The sequence below is a fragment of the Sinohyriopsis cumingii genome, chromosome 1 (assembly GCF_028554795.1).
Source record: "Sinohyriopsis cumingii isolate HCF-2022 chromosome 1, ASM2855479v2, whole genome shotgun sequence".
Classification (NCBI taxonomy): Eukaryota; Metazoa; Mollusca; class Bivalvia; order Unionida; family Unionidae; genus Sinohyriopsis; species Sinohyriopsis cumingii.
The window spans coordinates 157533226-157552992 of NC_142961.1; the positions used below are offsets into that span (position 1 = coordinate 157533226).

The window sequence follows — 19767 nt, forward strand, 5'->3', positions numbered from 1 at the left end:
ACGTTTAATGAAATATCTACTCATTAGAGCTTTGATATTTAACTTCATGCGTACATTTGTCTATCTATCTCATGTATAATCCATTTTGTATGTTATAATAGTGTGCTGTTAATAAGTTTCATATTTATGCAAATAAGAAACTATTTGATGACAAGCCTACAAGCATGTAAATAAACAAAGAATAATTTTAGATATTTGCAAAGGACTTGCCAAAATACTGCCTTAAAACAATTATTCACATGCTATACAAGTAACGATTAAATTGCTGCAGATTTTCAGCATTATTGGGACCAGGCGTTTGGTAAAATATGTCTTTCTTTAAGCAATACATTATCTTTGCTTTCAAGCCTCGATAGTTCATTCTTTTCTAAACCATTCAAAAATATTTCCTTCTTTTGACCTAGTTCAATCTATAATGTTTTAATTATTTTAAAACAATAAGAGGATTCGTTTCGGAATGAAAATACACTTTTCACAGCCTGTATGTCAAACTCTCATTTTACCCCTTTTTATTAGGAGATAGAATCCCCTTATCTCTTTTTGGGATCCTACTTTCAGTCGGGATGGGGGGGGGGGGGGGTAGTGGGAGTTTTGTAATCTTTTAGTTGGGGGGTTACAGTGAAATTGGTGGTCAAAGAACAGTGTCAGCCGTAATAAGCCTTAGTTTGGTTTTCTTTGGTTTAGTGTTTTATAGCACAGCAATGCAAATAAGTTATCTAATGCCGATGTAATTGGAGTCAAATGCCTTGCCAGTGAACACACAGCAGAAGCTGGCACAGACTGGTCTGATGACAGGATTCAAACCGGCACCCTTTAGATTGTTATTGCAGAGTCAGTCATGCTAACTACTCTGCCACAACGATCTGTGGACCCTTAGTATTAAAAAGTTTGAAATAGACAAGAATAAAGAGCTGATATCTGTGAAAATAACTTTAGTTAGCACACTAATCAAACCAAAATACCTATTAACGGCCACCTGTATTCTAGAAACAAAATACTGATCAGTATTGCCAGCTAATGTGTTTTGTGTTCTGTTAGTGTCTTTTGTCTTTCTGTGTTTTTGCAACAAAAATAAATATATCACTCCGTAAAGTTTGTTATGTGTGATTATACTCATATATGTATGTATGAAGTCATATTTTGTTTTGCTATTTAATGTTAAAAAGCTTCTTATTTATGTACTTTACAAGATAAGCTGATAATAATGTGATTCCCTAAAACAATGTGCTCTGGTAAATAGTACGAAATAATTTAGCACTATCATCTTTATTTAACCATTGCAATCAAATCAGATCTTTATTGAAGTACAAGCGCGTTATCGAACTCTGAATGATTTAACTCCATCGCGATGGAGATAGCAGACGAGAGAGTCAGAAAGGTAGATAAATGGGATATTTCTCAAAGTCATAACCAACATTATTGCATGTAGTCTTTGTTTTAACCTGATACAAGTCTCTGTGCTCACTGATGCTTTGTTCACATTATGGTTTGCAAACCTTGAAGCTATTATTGTACGTTAGCGTGAAAAATAAAACGAATATGATATGTATTGCACAGCCAAGTTTTGCTTTGCCCTGACATATAGAAATCAAGACGAAACAGGCTGTGTAGAAAAGGCAAATTTCGTTTAAGTTAAGAAATGAAAGCTGCATATAGCGGAAATCACATAGTAATACCTTAGGAGTGAGAAAAAGTTTACAAAGAAATACAATTATTCCATTAGCTCGTAAAAAAAAAAAACAGCTTCGATGCAAAATAATAATGTACTTTCGCTTTGCAGTTTTCAAACTCAAACAGAAAATGACACCTTACATTACAAGAAAAGATCAACTTAATGTCAGTTTCTTTACCAACAGCAAATTATAACAGGCAACATTTTTCATAGCGCATTAAATCTAAAGAAGAAATTCATTTTGCACCAAAGTTAACGAAACTGATGATCAGTCTTTTGCAAGACACTTTCTGTCAATGTTTATTGAAGCGATAATTCGTAGCCCTTTGTGATCAAACTAAAATTCTAGTAGGGCGAAAATAAAAACATTGATACAAATTGTATACTTTTTGTGCGTTTGGTATTTATTTCAAAACAACTTTTCTGTCTTATGTGACAGTCTTTCAGAGTGTGTGTAAGCATTCCTGTTCTTTTCCATTGTTGTATTACATGTGTGATAGTGGTTATAATTTGCAAGTATGTTTGTGTATGCGTGTAAGCATTCCTGCTCTTTTCTGTTCTTTTATTCCATGTGTGATGGTGTACAAGTATGTTTGTAAATGAGTGAGCACCCCTCCCTTTTCTCTGTATTACTCCATGTTTGATACTAGATAAGTATGTTGGTATAAAAGAGTGTGTGAACATTAACATTGGTGATGGTTGGTCAAGATGCGTATTGGTTAGTAAGTATAGGTGTTAGTAAATGTAGTTTTAATTTTACCGTTCCCCTTAAACCACATTGTCATTTTTCTATTTACAACTAACAGGTACAATAGGAAAAATAATGTTAATTTTAAAATTTAGCTTTCCCCTTATCGACAGAGGTTAATTTTTGTACTAAAACAAAACTATTTATAGCAACAAGGGGAAATGTAAAGTATATCTTAACCTTACATTCTTCTTTGTCTTGATAGTGTCATGTATATATATATATATATGCCAATTCTGTTTCACTGTAGAATCACAAATATAAGTAAACTTTAAATTATTCGAATTTTTACCGTCAACTCTAACTTATTTATAACTGTAATTTGGCATAAAAAAGATATTCCATTCTGCAAACGTAACCTTTGGAATAGAAAGACATTATACTCCATTGACGTTCAACAAAATTTCTAATATTTTGTGTAATCATATAGACATTAATTAATTCACTGACTTTTTGTGCCAAAATATGTGTAGGTCCAATGGAAAATACCTTGAATGATTTTTGGAGAATGATTTGGCAGTTGAAAACCAAGAAGATAGTTATGTTGACTAACCTGATTGAAGGAACTGGAGTGAGTAAAATGAAAACTTTATTGCCTCTGTTGTAACCATTCTGAGGTATCTTCCTTATATCTTTTATGTCGTGTCTTCAAATGTTTCAAGCCATTTCTGATTTTTTTGGTTATAATCTCCTCTTCGTAAGAACTTTTTTTAAGCTCTGTGTGCCCTCGTTCATATTTTATTTGTTTTGTTTACCTCTTATGAAATATTTCATTGGGCTTTGTTTTATTATTATGATTATTATTATCCTAATTATTATTATTATTATTATTGTTATTATTATTATTATTATTATTATTATTATTATTATTATTATTATTATTATGATTTTATAAGTGAAACTTATATAGATGCCCATATTAGTTTGCACAGAGAGAGAGAGAGAGAGAGAGAGAGAATTAAGTTAAAGAGTTTCATAAATGTATTAAAAATTCCAGAATAATAGCGTTGTACACTACATTGTACAACATTGTACACTAATGTTTACTAGTAATGTCTTTACTGTTTCAGCGTAAATGCATGCAGTACTGGCCTGATGAAGGGACAATAGATTTTGGAAAGATTAACGTCCAGCTTATTCAGACAGACCAATTTTCAGATTTCACCATTCGAACTATGAAAATTAAAATGGTACTATTTTAATGTTGTCTGTCATGGTGTTTCATATCAAAACAAATGAAATGTCAATCTGAATTGTATAGAATATAATATACCACACAATATTTGGTTGCTTAATATACTTCATTGCAAAGGTCTATGTGAAAGGAATCGAGTGGCAAGATATTCAGATTCAACTGAATCTACCCTTCTACGGACAAGTAAACAGTCATTGATAAGACAACTAGCATTGTGAATTAAACGATATTGTAGTCACCCACTTTTGTTTAAAATATCCAAAACTTAGGCTTAGGATTGGGATTAGGCTTCACATAGTCTCAACTGTCTGATTAAGTTGAAAGACTTCTTAAAAGCAGATGTTCGTATGATATTGTGTACACAATTTGTCCGCTTAATATAAATTTGGTTACAACGAAATCGCACTTATGTTTCCATTTAAAACATTGTAGTTGGTAATATACTTTACACAGTTTTTGTACTATCAGTATTATATACATTTATAAGACATTAAAACATATATAATTCAGATATCTCATTAACTGTGTATATTTTATTCATTACATAATGTAACAGTTCGAATATATCAGAAAATATTTGATTTATATCACATATTTTAATTTAATCTGTTTTAAGAGACATCTTGTACATTTTTTTATTCCGTCGTACAATATACATGCTATTTTAAAACATCTTATAAATTTAGAAGAAACGTGTACTTTATAAACCACATTAGATATTATATAGGGTGTACACAACATCCTGCTAAAATTATATTATTATTGTAATTTTTACCAGCTAGCGTCTACAATTGAAAAGATATGTTTTGCATGTAAATGATATCAGATAACATGGTTTAGTTAATAATAGAAAATTAAATTACATCAAATAAATTACACCAGCCACGAGGGTATTGTTTGATGCAACATTCATATACTACGTAATCAATGAGTAGGTTTCAGTAATTACCATCTCAACGTAATAATAACGAGCACATTTCAGTAAGTACCTTCTCAAAGTAATAAATGGGCACATTTCAGTAATTACCTTCTCGACGAAATAAATAAGCACATTTCAGTAATTACCTCCTTATTCAAGAGGGAAATGGATGCATATAATACAGATTAATTCATGTCATAGAATGACGCCTTTGAGGAATGCCGGATGATAAAGCAATTTCATTTCACGACATGGCCGGACAAAAGTGTGCCTCGACATTCTTCCTCCATGGTCCACTTCCGACACAAGATACATACTACAGAGGTAGAAGGAAAATGCAACGGCCCTTTAGTTGTCCACTGCAGGTAATGTTCAATGTTTGTCCTTGGTTGCGATTTTGAATAACATATTAGTAATACAACAACAACATAATAATAATAATAATAATAATAATAATATAACAGTACTGATCTTCCTGCGAATGTTGTTTGCATGTTAAAGTCGTTAAAAGCTTCAAGACACATTCATACACACGTACTTTCTTACGCTAATATGCGTGAAAGGTATCAGTCGTCTATATGCCTTTCTCTATATCCACAGTGAAAGTATAATAAGAAACAGCGTCAGTCTTTTTTAACTAATTTACCATGTTTTCTCATATACATTAAAAATGTAAATTGATTTTGCAATATAAAAACTGAAACAAAATTTCTTACTGCCATCGTCATATAGTGCCGGTGTTGGAAGGACGGGGACTTTCATTGCTATAGATTATCTGGTGGACCAAGCAGAAGCTCAAAGGAATGTCAATGTGACCTCCTGTTTGGAATCCTTGCGAAATCAGCGTGTCTTGATGATTCAAACGTTGGTACGTTGCTCCCCCACCACCACCATATTCCTGGTTATGGCCAGTTTAGCTTCACGTCTGTTTCTTCTCTTGTACATCTTTCATTTTGCATTATTTATACTACAATCTCATTAATATCTTTACATTTATGACATAGTTATATTAAAACGGTATAAAGATGTCATTTAAGGTCTCTGTTGATTCTCTTCCGTTCTGTGTATTTTTCATATTTTTACTATGGTATCTTTATTGAATAGAATTCAACGAAATAATTCTATTGGATAATTTTATTACGGTATCTTTATTGAATAGAATTCGAAGAAATACTTATATTGGATAATTTTACTACGGTATCTTTATTGAATAGAATTCGAAGAAATACTTATATTGGATAATTTTACTACGGTATCTTTATTGAATATATATCAAAGAAATACTTATGTTGGATAATTTTACTGCGGTATATTTATTGAATTGAATTCAAAGAAATATTTTTATTGGATAATTTTACTACGGTATCTTTATTGAATAGAATTCAAAGAAATATTTATATTGGATAATTTTACTACGTTATCTTTATTGAATATATATCAAAGAAATACTTATATTGGATAATTTTACTACGGTATATTTATTGAATTGAATTCAAAGAAATATTTATATTGGATAATTTTACTACGGTATCTTTATTGAATAGAATTCAAAGAAATATTTATATTGGATAATTTTACTACGTTATCTTTATTGAATATATATCAAAGAAATGCTTATATTGGATAATTTTACTACGGTATATTTATTGAATAGAAATCAAAGACATATTTATATTGGATAATTGTCTTCAGATATGTCGTATCATTAGAAACTTCATTCGTTTTGAAGTATAATTAAAATAATCTACTTCTTGAATTTCACTGTGTATTTTTGCCGCAAGTCAAATCGCTGAAAATATATCTTCAATTCATAAACCAAAAAAACTGAAACCGGTTATGTAAATCTGTTTTAGCATTGTGTCACCTATTTCATTGTAAGAACAAATATGTCTCTCCAATGTAGTACCTTGTAACATTTTGGAGTCATAAGCAATGTCAAAGTCAATGGAGGCAATGTCACATGAAGTTAAGCTCTGTGTTAACATGCTATGACAAAACAAAAACATATTTTTTCTTCTCTTGCTGTCATAGGAATGTTTCCATGCGACTTACAAATTTTCTTCATTATAGTGTAAAAAAAAAAAAAAAAAAAAAAAACAGACTAGCGTCATTAATTAACTTGATTACTTGACTGCTTCGTATTCGAAAGGGTGGAAGAGACTTTCATGACGCGAACTATTATTATAAAGTCATAATCCTTGAAAGAAGTATATCATGGGTATATTCTGATCATTTTAGCATTGACTTATTACGTAGGTAAATATAACTTTAACTTTTATTTTTAAACGGACATTATAGACAAGTCGAAATATCTTTCTAGACAATACAATGCAGACTTTGTTATTCCTTTATCTTTACATCAATGAGACAGAAATCAGCAATAAAATCCCAAATAAAGTTCAGATACAATAAAATAAATAAATGATAACATACATATACAATTAAACAATTGAAAGCGCCACAAAAAGGGGCCTGATATTAACTTCATTATTGTCAAGCCGTGTCATAATCAGATAATACCTTGTTGGTCAAGCCGTGTTATAATCAGATTATACTTTGTTGGTCAAGCCGTGTGATAATCAGATAATACCTTGTTGGTCAAGCCGTGTTATAATCAGATAATACCTTGTACATTTCAGTTTATTACATATATGTCATTTTAATGTATCTTTTGTCATTATTCGTCTGCGTTATTCCTAATTTACGGAAAGGAAAGAAAAATAGATAATATGATCAGTCATCTGCTGATAATAACTATAAATATACCAATATAAACTGAATGACTCCAATTTATCCACAACAATTGATTGCAGGAGCAGTTCATATTTGTCCACGAGGTTTTGGTGGAAGCACTTACATGTACTACATCAGCAGTGTCAGCTCGAGACTTTCAGGAGGAGTATCGAAAGTTGCTGACAAGGGAACCTAAACAGAAAAAGACATTTCTTCAGCTGGCCTTTGAGGTACCTAACATTGGTATCATCTAAATACATAGTGAAACATTGCTAAACAATCATATCTGGGAAGTAAACCAAATGACATCTAAAGAAAGGTGACTGCGTAATACGCGTTCATTTCTTCTACTACTGGATGCAACGGCGTGGGAAGAAAAACTAATTCATGAAATTAGGGGTTTTCTTCTTAAATTAGTTATGGTGGCTCTAATTTTATTAGTAAATTTTATTCCAAAATAAGTTTAAAAACATGTGTCCCAGATCTGCGCCTTTTCCGAAGTGGGCAATTTTATGTAAACCTGATATTAATGTTTTCTTAATGAGAATAATGTTGAGACAAAGTCACAATGATATTTAACAAGGGAATGAATCTGCACAGATGTGTACATCTGATTGACACGCCAAAAACACATCGAAGGAGCCCAGTAAAGGGACATCTTTCTTCTTCTGGTCATATTTTCTTTGACTTTAGCTAAATAGTTATAGCCCACAGTTCAAATTGGAGCATCGCAACGAGAAGAGTGAAGGAAAATGTCGTTGCATTCTTCATAACCGGTTTTCAACTTCCATTTGTTTCTTGGATGCCTTTTTTGAGCGGAAGTTTTCAATGTGGAACGTAAAATGTTTCTTGCAGCTGTCCTTTGCCAATAAGTGGATAGTTCTTGAAATGGAGAATCAAACTTTATTGACTGGTTCCAGACATAAATTTTTAAAAGGTCATTATGTCATATTAGCTGTATCTGCGTGTGTTTATGTGTATATTGTTATCCATTGGGATATATTAAATATGGCTTCATTAATTATATTAAGCAGAATCTGTTTTAAAAAATTTCGACTCCGTGGTCTTAAACTCCGTAACAGAAAGAGCAAAAACCAACAAGTTTAGTAAACGTAAACAAATAACTTATTTCTCTAGAATACAATGGGGAAATTCTTTTCAAACTAAAATACTGAGAATTAAATCCCGAATGGTCTCAAAAGTTATATCACAAGTCCAAACGTATAGAGTTGTCAACTCGATCTGGTCCATCACTAATTTTAATAAAGAAAATAGCCAATATTATGTGCACATGGAATTCTCAAGGGGAAAACAAATGTCCTGAACTCAAATGCAAGGAAACGTGTTTACCTACAAGTAATAACTGTCTTAATATATAAACTACAATCATACACAAATTTTAGCTATAGAATATATCGTTTATACAAAAAAGACATTTTTCACGTAGGCCAAAACTCCTACCTTCAATCTTGGACAAAAACAATCACACGATACAAATTAAATAAACATAACCTAATATAGATACGCTTATTCCTTATTCTTCGGCATTTTAGAGGAATCATAGGGGAAATGAGGAAGCATCTCCACGGTTGGTTTATTTATTTGGGTTCCTCAGGGATTTTGCGCTGCAAAAGAAAACTTTAGACCGACATCTGAACCTTTGAGAGTGCATAATATAAGTTGTGGGAATTTGCTATGTAACTAATGTAAAACAATTTTACCATATCCTGTGACATGTTTTTGAACTCTGAGCAGCGTCAGAAATGAAGAACTAAAGAAGCTACAAATGCTTGGTACTTGAAGGTTATGCGAACAATTACTGACGATTTCTGCAAATCAAAGCTCGTACTTTTAAATAAATCACAAATAGAAAGATTACTGGAATCGTAATAGCTACGTGCTAGTACATTGAATACAGGGAGACAATATAGTGTAGACTTCCAGTAAAGGTGGCGTATTTTCGCAACTTCTCAAGTAACGTTTCATTGCACAAAAATACGTTACCTAGCATGTTAGGCATTTTAACAGACAAACCAATGTTTATACAAACTCGATTTCCTCTGTATGTTTCATAAATTTGACATGGTCTTAAGATACATCCGTTGACTGAACAGCATTACTTTAACGGTATATTATATCAAAATACTATTAAATCTATGTTTAATATTGATATAATTTTTACTTTCGAATGTCTGGAGCTTTTACATAGTCCAAAGATTCTTGAAAATGCATGCCTTTTATTTTCACTTATTTTTGGTCCACAAAACAGATACAGGCCATTTCTTATTAGTTTCCTGTTATCAGTTGATGTCATTCATGATTAATTGAGTATGTGAGATAAAATGTACATGGATGTGTTTATAGTCTAAGTTGTTATATGCATAAATGATAACGATAACTTAGGATTACAGCCTGAGTAATCTCCATGGTAAGAAATGTTTTGAAGATTTCTTCCATCTTTTCTGAATATGTTAGGCTTTCTAAACTAATTTTCAATTTTTTATTAAATACGACCTTCTATGGGTACTCTCTTGGATTTAGCAATCATATTTGGGGAAAAAGCAGATGGATTACTATTTATGTTGCTCTAATTCCCGAGACGATATCATGTCACCGTCGAAGCCGCTTAGATTTTGCAGCACGACTGGCACATTTCATATTTTCTAAGTACGAGAGAGTTTCTTCTGTTTTATTATTTAAAATTTAGAAAAAAGCATTTTTTGTTCTCCAGAAATTACAAATACTTATTCCGAACACTGACGAGAATATTTATGCAATCGCCAAAGAAACTGGAAACAGAGATAAAAATAGATACTGCAATATCCTTCCAGGTACGTACCTCCTATTTAGAAACTTAAATAATTTTTGTTTAAAAAGTACTATAAGGATAAATGCTTGGACTTTATTTAATGAGTATTTTTGTTTAGTTCTCCAAGTTATCGCATCCACTTTTAAATCCGAATATTAATAAAGTGATGTTATGCTTTTATATTGTAACACTCAAGGGATCTCACAACCGAACTAATCAAATAACACCTGCACGAGTCTGACTTGAGGTCGACGTTTCCTCTATTTTGATCGAAGGCAAGACAACACTGGTTGTCACCCGAAGGATACTAAATGCCACAAATAATTTTCCTCAAATCAACAGACAACCACACATTTACAAGACCTTGATTTCATACTTGAATGTTACTTCTTTCTGCACATTAGTATGACCCATCAGTAAGTCTACCTAAGCTGTAAATCGCTACATCACTTCATGCACCACAAAACATGACCCAAACACCCAATGCAACTAATTATTCCTATCAAAAATTACTAAAATATTATACGTGTGTGTGTGTGTGTGTCTTTTAGGAAATTATGGAGGGTCCATTCAAAGAAACTAGTGCATGATAGCATAAGGTTTCGTGAATACTTTTTATTATGCGGTCTTCTCTTAGCAATTTGTTATTACATAGTTTGAAAAAATATATTCTTAACACTGACTACCCATAATCAAACAAATAATAATTTAAGTCTAAAAAAGCCATAATCATCAACATCATCAACATCATCATCATCGTCATCATCATCATCATCATCATCATCATCAGCAACAACGACAACAATCCCATAACCCAAGAGCTCTTGGGGCACTACAGATGATTTTTCACCAACAGTTATCTCCGTCTTTCTTTGTTCTCCCATGCCTTTTTGCAAATCTCCAAACCCCAGGCCTATTCATTCTTCAATGTTGTGTTCCCACCTCCTTTTCTGTCACCCTCCTCTTCTGACCCTCTCACGGTTCCTTGCAAGATTGGTTTTGTCAGTCTATATAATCACGAGACATGACCGTACCGCTTTATTTGCGCTTTTTCACAGTGGTCAAGTGGTCTTCGTATGTTCCAAGGTCTCAATGGATTTTATTGTGGCCCTCTTTATTGGTTACGTGGTCAATCTATGTAATGCCCAAGATCATTCGAAGGCTTTAATCATGCTTTACAAATGTGCTGTGAGCGCTCATCTTCACAAGCATACAGAAAAATGGATATGATAATAGAGCCCATCAGCTTTATTTTGGAACCAAGAGCAATGTTAATATCCTTCCATACTGGTCTCAGCCTTGTTAGTGCTGCTGTGTTTCAACAATCATGAAAAGATATTATGCTTTGGAGCCCTGCTAATTGATCCCAAGTATTTGAAGCATGTGATTGTTTCCAGCTTCTGTCCACTGATCGTTACCTCTTCACTGATGCCATTGGCGTTGTTTGTCATCAGTCTGGTCTTTTCGGCGTTAATTAACATACCGTATGCTGAGGATATTGTGCTGATGCGCTCAACCCGTCCATCTCCTGCCAAGACACCAATAAAGCCATAAACAGTAACGTGCAAATAGCACGTACTATAGATTTTTTGTAATATCTCCGTTATCTTCCCAAATTAAAAAGGAACTAAATTATATTTCAATTGTTTCCTTTCGAGGTCCATAAAATATAAATTGCATTATATTGTCCATTTTCAATTAGGTTTATAACTTTCTTTATATTTAACTTTCTCTTTGTTCTTTCTTGAGTCTAGTATTACCAATGGACCTTGACTTTCTATCAACCGGCGTAAGAACTTTTCTTCGGACGCTTTTAATAAAATGCATTTGCAGTAGTATTATTTCATGAATATTTTAGTCAGATGTACACGTTATATCCTGAAATATAGCATGCACAATGCTTCACTTGTTATATTATATTATATTATATACCAGACGAAAACTACCGCCCCTACCTGTCAACCCATGTGAATGGAAGAAATAGCTACATCAACGCTGTTTTCTTGCCAGTAAGTACAAATGTAAAGTCGCCTGAAGCAACTCATGCACCAATTTTACAAACGACCAAAATAAATTAATTACATCAAAATTAAATGACACGTAACAGTTAATGTGTGACAGAATCAATCATATGGTCGCAACTTGAAGTTTCTGGTTATTTTATCATAATTATTTATCAAAAGATTTCATGCATCTAAATAAAAATCAAGTAAACTTTCGTCAAGGACAATATACATTCATAATTTGTTTTTTTTTTTAATCGAAATGTTCAAAATTTGTTTTTTAGCTAATTTAGCCATGACAACCGTAGACGTTACTCATATAACAATTAGACATTTTCAATCATGATATTCCGTTTCGTCAAGTAGTTATTGGTGGGTACGTTTAGAAGTACAAAAATATACAGACAGACAGATTAACAGATATAATGCAATGTTCATGTTTGAACATTCAGTCCCACGATGCATCATGTTTATTCAATTGATAAAGAAAGGTAGTGCCACTGTGTCGTGAAGTAGTGCCACTGTGTCGTGAAGTAGTGCCACTGTGTCGTGAAGTAGTACCACTGTGTCGTGAAACTCAAATTGATCTTGAAATCATACATAGTGTGACGTCCATTTAGTTTCAGTAATATTATCGAGCGTGAAATTAGTTTCACAAATGATAAAATGTCAGAAGTTCGGATAAAAATTCCTTCGATGCATTATTTCAGGCCTACAAGGAAAACGATGCTTTCATCATTACCCAGACCCCCCTGGAGAATACCATTGTTGATTTCTGGAGAATGGTGTATCAATATGACGTCAGCTCCATTGTGATGCTTAACACTCTGTCACAGATGAAGGTAGAATTTAGTATAGTAAAAATTTAAGTTCCTAAGTAAATAATACATGCGGGTAATTTTAAAACTACAAAGAAAAGTTGTGTCAATGTAATGAATAAGTTTGAATCGTAAATAAAAAGAGAAGTTCAGTTTAATAAAATATCCATAGAAATTGTGGAAATGATTATTGCTTATCAGCCGCTTGTTATATACGCTGACCGCGGGTGATTACTCCAGTCAATTTGGTGTTTATTAGTTACACGCAAAGCTTGTTTATTCCGAGTAATGTATTTTGGTTCTCGACGAAGATTTTAATTCACCTGTACTCGTCTTTTAATCAAATCTATTCCATAGATAATGTCAAAGTTTGTCTCTTTTCGATCAGGGATAATTCAACGTACAAGGATAAATGTACTGTTCTCTCGTGATTAACGTATACCATTTAACATTTTTACACCTGGGTTGACTTTCAACGTCTGTTTAATCATGTTGTCTTTTGTGTCAAATTTGCCTTTCCTTCATAAGTGTTACCATTATCGCTTCTGTCGATGTTGCCACTAATACCGCTACTATTGTTTCTTCTTTTTCGATTGCAAATTTTCGTATAAAGACAATGTATTTCTTTCATTTGTGACAAAAGCTGATTATTATATCAAATGTTATTCCCGTTCTCTACTGGTACATGACACATTTTTGAGATTCCAGTTTTAGCTCAAGTGGCCGTCAGTTTGAGTAGGTATACCGTACTATGACCCTGCAGTTTTTACGATTCGTACATCGTCCGTCAATAAATTGTATTAACAATTTTTACAAATCATTCGCGCAAAGCAAATCTTTCAGAGCGCTCTGCATTCATGGCAATTTTAAGTTTATGAAACTATGTCGAGCAACTATTAGATATAGCCGCCGCCTCTAAGATAAAAATAACAAATGACTTATTCTCAATGTATTTGCCCATACAAATTTTACGTAACTCTAGGGAATGTGACTCTATGCGAGCATTCTAGCAAGATCGCGTGCACACGCATCTGTGTGTGTGTGTGTGTGTGTGTTTGTGTGTGTGTGTGTGTGTTGACGCCAATGCCTTTCAAGTTAGTATCTGTGATGCTCATTTGCCACTATATATTGCTGCCATTACTGTAAATGTAAAAAAAAAAAAATGTTTCTTCGCAGAACACTTTCAACAGATATTAAGACAAGAAAAAACTTTTAATGAATTTATTCAGTAAAATCGCCTGATTAAGATAAAGCAAATTTGGTAGAAAGGATGTCTATTTAATTTGCACAATGGAGATCTTTTTAATTCGTATAATGGAAGTCTTTTCTATTCGTATAATGGAGGTCTGTTTAATTTGCACAATGGAGATCTTTTCAATTCGTATAATGGAAGTCTTTTCTATTCGTATAATGAAATCTTTTCTATTCGTATAATAGAGGTCTTTTCAATTCGTATAATGGAAGTCTTTTCTATTCGTTTAATGGAGGTCTGTTTAATTTGCACAATGGAGGTCTTTTCAGTTCGTATAATGGGGGTCTTTTCAATTCGTATTACGGAAGTCTTTTCTATTCGTATAATGGAGGTCTTTTCAATTCGTATAATGGAAGTCTTTTCTATTCGTATAATGGAGGTCTTTTCAATTCGTATAATGGAAGTCTTTTCTATTCCTGTAATGGAAGCCTTTTATATTCGTATAATGGAAGTCTTTTCTATTCGTATAATGGAGGTCTGTTTAATTTGCACAATGGAGGTCTTTTCAATTCGCATAATAGAGGTCTTTTCAATTCGTATAATGGAGGTCTTTTCTTATCGTATAATGGAAGTCTTTTCTTATCGTATAATGGAAGTCTTTTTAATTCGTATAATGGAGGTCTTTTCAATTCGTATAATGGAAGTCTTTTCTATTCGTATAATGGAAGTCTTTCTATTCGCATAATGGAAGCCTTTTGTATTCGTATAAATTAAGTCTTTTCTATTCTTATAATGGAAGTATTATCTATTCGTATAATGGAAGTCTTTTCTATTCGTATAATGGAGGTGTTTAATTTGCACAATGAAGGTCTTTTCAATTCGTATAATGTAGGTCTTTTCAATTCGTATAATGGAGGTCTCTTTAATAATTATATCGGAGGTCGTTTTAATTTGTATAATGGAGTCTTTTCAATTCGTATAATGGAGGTCTTTTTAACATAATAGACTGATACCAGTACTGTAAACAAACAAAAAATAACTTAATGATTACTCAGTAAATGGACTTACAAAGTTTACCGAACATCAGAGAAATCGACATGGCAGAATAAAGGTTGAAGTTAAAATTGTATCAGCAGTTGTTGGTGCCTGTGATAGCCCATGATCTCAGAACCATGCAAACGCTTACGTGAATAAAACTGGATTGGATTTAATAGCAATTAGATTTCGTTTTAGTCCGCTGTCAGTAATGTAATCTTCCTCAGCCATATTCGGAATTTTTGTCTTCCTGATAGGTTTGCATTTGTATAATCTATCTTTCAATTGGAATAGTTAAAACAAAGAAATAACAAATTTTGCAGGACAATGAGCGATACTGGCCACAAAAGGGAAATGTTTTCAATTGCCCGCCGTTCGAAATTCACCTGGAGTCTGAGGAAACTTTTGGCTGTTGCGAAGTTTCTAAACTCATCTTGATTTATAAAGAAGAGGTAATATTTTATTTTATCCTAGGGAAACAATTTCTAGTGTCATGATTTATATCTCAAACTCACTCTGATTTTTAAATACGCACTACACGGGAAAATGTACATGGCGAATAGTGTGATTGATCCGTGTGTGTGTGTGTGTGGTTATTACAGCCTGATACTTAAATTGTGTGATAAAACAGGAATGGAGTTAACATGTTACTACAATGTGTATACTTTTACATTTAAAGGCTTGTGTTGCTGATTATCCTTAAATAGGTATGTGCTGCACTTATTATAAACAGCGTTTGACATAAGTAATGGCGGTCGTTTTGAATCTCTGCTTACTTTCAATGCAAAAATATATACCTTAAAATTCGACTGATAAAAATTTCAAATATTTTCGTCTGTACCCCCACGGATTGAAACATTAATCTTTTATCCGTTCACAACACGCACTAACAACGTGTACTGTGGACCAATCAGTAATATACCCCTTGCAGACAAGATTGTCTCTAGAATTATGCAAGATTTTTTTTCCAAGCTGCAAGATAATTAGTACACCGTATACTCTTTTCCCACACACTTGTTAGTTGTTAAATGGAGGCTGGATGTTTTCGAAAACTGAAGGCCTGGGAAGTTGAGAGCTGGTATGTCACTTCTTCTCCTTGGACTCCTCACTCGAACACGCAGACCAATAACTATATCTCCCTGTACACTTACACAATAAGTGTAGAAGACTACATCGTTATGTAATACACAACTTTGCATGTACTCCACTAGTTGTGGCGACCTTTTGCGTAAAGAAAAATCATTACACAATCAAATGACACATATTGAAATTAGTATCATCTTCAAACACTTTTTTTATTATGAATATTTATTATCATTTTGTTAAAATGTTTTCAAACTTCAAGCCATATAGTAGGTCTCAACGCATAAATGTTAATGTAAATTGCAGTGTAAACAATATGCTGTGTAGGAAAAAGTTAGAATCAATTACAAATGCGATAAATTCTATTTAAAAAACTCGAATGTCACACATTAGACTCACTAGTTAGAATTTCCTTGATAACAAAATCAATAATATCATATGTAAATACAGTCTCATCGATCATTTTAGCGACGTAATGTCCGGTTGTCAAGAGCAAGCTACTGGGCTGAAGATGAACGAGTTCCAAAGTCTCCCGTACATGTATTGGAACACGTTGAGCTCGTGCAGGGCTGGCAGACAGAATCAGCAGGGCGAAATCCCATCGTAGTGCATTGCATGTAGGTAACATTTGTGTAAGCTCTACGTTCTACTGCATTTATTTTCTTTTCGGATTTGATTACTTAATAATTAAGGGCAATTAATCGATCTTTACGTTCATACTCAACATAAAAAGAGTCAAGAGTAAGTTAAAAGGCACAAATTTGATCTTAGCCATTCTGGAGACGTTACGATAGACAGAAATTTCACTATTTGATTTTCATATTAGTAGCGCATAATTGTCAGTTTTAAAGCTCTGTACACTACGAAAGCTGAATACACAGATTTGTTTACTCTTATCTTTGAGGAAAATCTATATTTCGTTCGTAAGGTACTGTCATTGCTTTTTTCTAGCAGAAAGCTAAATGGAACAGAGAGGCGTATAATTTTCTTCTATCAAATGAGAAACAAGCACATACGCATGAAAACGTGAAACATGTTTCTAAATTATTTTTCAAGGCTGGTTTGACATGTTTATAAAATTATTGACAGGAATGGTGCTGAAAGAAGTGGACTCTTCTGCGTCATAACTGCTGTACTGGAAAGAACAAAGATAGAACAGGACGTAGCTATAGAACAGATCGTCAGACAGTTACGCCACCGGAGATCTCAGATAATCCCGGATTTGGTAGGTTTTGGAACTGGTAATACAAACAAAATAATACGCACTTTGATTTTGTTTTAGTTGTAGTAATAGTATTAGTAGTAGTAGGAGGAGGAGGAGGAGGAGCAGCAGCAGTAGTAGTATTAGTAGTTGTTATTGCTGTTGTTGTTGTATTGAGATGAAAAAAAAATTCCCTTATGAACTGTTGTGATTATGGTTCGACAACTGTTAGATAAGGGAGGTAACTCTTATAATTAAGTTAATCAGATGGGCGCTGTTCTTTCACCTTTATAATGTCTGTATTTTGTATTTGTTTCACTTGTAAAATCTTTCAACTGGAAACTGGTTGTAAAAGTAAAACAATAAATAAATACAAACTTTTTTCTAATAATTGTTGTTCGTAAAAAATTGTCTTAAAGCTTTATTTCTCTACATTTAGGTACTGGTATAAACAACAGGTCCAATTCAGTATGTTTATTTCATCCCTTTTTTAAATAATGCTGAATAAGCAAGTTAATGTATGCTTGGGCATGGTTTAGATGTGAAAAGAAAACCAAAGTGATGAGTTTCTTAATATTGTAATTTTATATTATACTTATATGAAGCACTTATCTGCTTTGCACACTAGAGTGATTTTTAAAATTCATATTACTTTGCCTCAGAAAGATGTCTATGCATTGTAATGTTCATTGCATACCTTGTACACCCCATACATGTATCATAAAATGACGTGTTCAAAGAGTACTAATTCAGATGTAGCCATGTCTTAAGAATAGATCAACATGCAAGTGATTTATTGAACTTTTCTATTTACAGGAGCAGTTTAGATTCTGTCACGAAGCTGTCATAGCTTACCTAAACCAGCACGAAACATATGCCAACTTCTAACCATGCCAACTTCTAACCATGCTAACTTCTAACCATGCCAACTTTTAACCATACCAAATTCTAACCATGCTAACTTCTAACCATTACAACTTTAGAAGAAATTAATAGTGTGCGTCTCTTTTGGACGTTTGAATGTTTGTCAACATATTTATCACTGACTATGTATCAAAATATATTTTAAAATCAAGATCTAGAATATATTAAAATTAACAAGAGGATAAAAAATATGCTTCCTGTTTCTGAAGATACATTTACACAAATTATCACAGACTATAATTATATCAGGCATTCAGGTTCACACATAATTGGCAATGGAGGTCTGGAGGACCCTTCTGTACTGGAGGCCAGCTGAAAAGTCTCAGCACATATTATTCCATGCTCCTTCCTTTATCATGTTTGCTTCATTTCACTTTTTATGTTTGCTTCATTTCACTTTTTTATGTTTGCTTCATTTAACATATTTATATTTGCTTCATTTAAAATTTTTATGTTTGCTTCATTTCACAGCTGTGTTGATTATATTCAATATGTATTCAAGAAGCTATTTAGTTTTAATTATAAGAAATTCATTGCAGTAAGATAGACTATATAATGATTTCAAACGAGACAAATGTGTCCTGTGGTAGCAATTCACGTCTTCCAAACAACTTGAGTTATGCTGTACACAAGAAATCCTTGCTTTTATGTTGCTTGCAATTCTATCTGACCTACTAGCATTTGAATCAGTCATGCACTATTTGCAATGCGCCTTGCAACAAAAAGATATAGCTGTGACTCCTACAATTAAGAGAGTTTAACCAAAAGTACAAGTATTTCATGTTCTTCAAAGATACCAGACTTTTGATCTTCGGAATAGGGATATATGGATAAATGTAAATTTATATGTATATTTATATTTAATTTTTCTATTTAAATGTATATTTTTCTTATTTCTTTACTGTTTTAATTTTTGATTACTATTATTCTGACTTTGGTCTATGGTGAACAATCAACATTTAACTATTTACATTTGATATCCTCATTCAGCCAGCTTTTATTTTACTCCAAAGTACCATATCAAAATTTCCCTGCCCTTGTTTTAAAAAAAATCAAGTAAACTATTACACTCTGAAGAAATCTAAAATGCCTGCTTCATTATATCCTTGGTGATGACTGGGACAATGTGATTTTCGAAAAGGGACAAAAAGTAAATGATACAGGATAAGTTTTCATCATATACTGTATATATGAGTGTACTAATGTTATCAAACTGCAAAATGCATAGATCCAGATCTTCTGTCACATATTGGGTCAGTAAATCTGAGTCTATCCAGCTTGTTTGAACTTCTTATTATAACAAACAATACAGACCCTGATCTGCTGGCATATAACATTATGTCAGATCAGAGTCTGTTATTTTGAGTTCGACCAGACTTATACACGAATATGTACCATATACAATTCAAGTAGGATGTCTTTGATCTTAATTACC

The 19767-nt window shown here is 32.7% G+C and overlaps 1 protein-coding gene across 1 annotated transcript in view; it reads left to right on the top strand.

The window, feature by feature from the left end:
- The window catches only part of LOC149808214 (receptor-type tyrosine-protein phosphatase kappa-like), a 48887-nt gene extending 30279 nt beyond the window's left edge, over positions 1-18608 (top strand). The window contains exons 9-20 of the mRNA XM_089974957.1: positions 2894-2991; positions 3491-3610; positions 4736-4899; positions 5267-5402; positions 7348-7497; positions 9999-10098; positions 12012-12085; positions 12790-12921; positions 15448-15576; positions 16676-16824; positions 17297-17432; positions 18225-18608. Coding sequence (XP_089831083.1) covers positions 2894-2991; positions 3491-3610; positions 4736-4899; positions 5267-5402; positions 7348-7497; positions 9999-10098; positions 12012-12085; positions 12790-12921; positions 15448-15576; positions 16676-16824; positions 17297-17432; positions 18225-18296 — 1460 coding nt within the window. The 3' untranslated portion in view covers positions 18297-18608. The remainder of the gene's footprint in view (positions 1-2893; positions 2992-3490; positions 3611-4735; positions 4900-5266; positions 5403-7347; positions 7498-9998; positions 10099-12011; positions 12086-12789; positions 12922-15447; positions 15577-16675; positions 16825-17296; positions 17433-18224) is intronic.
- The last annotated feature ends 1159 nt before the right edge of the window (positions 18609-19767 follow it).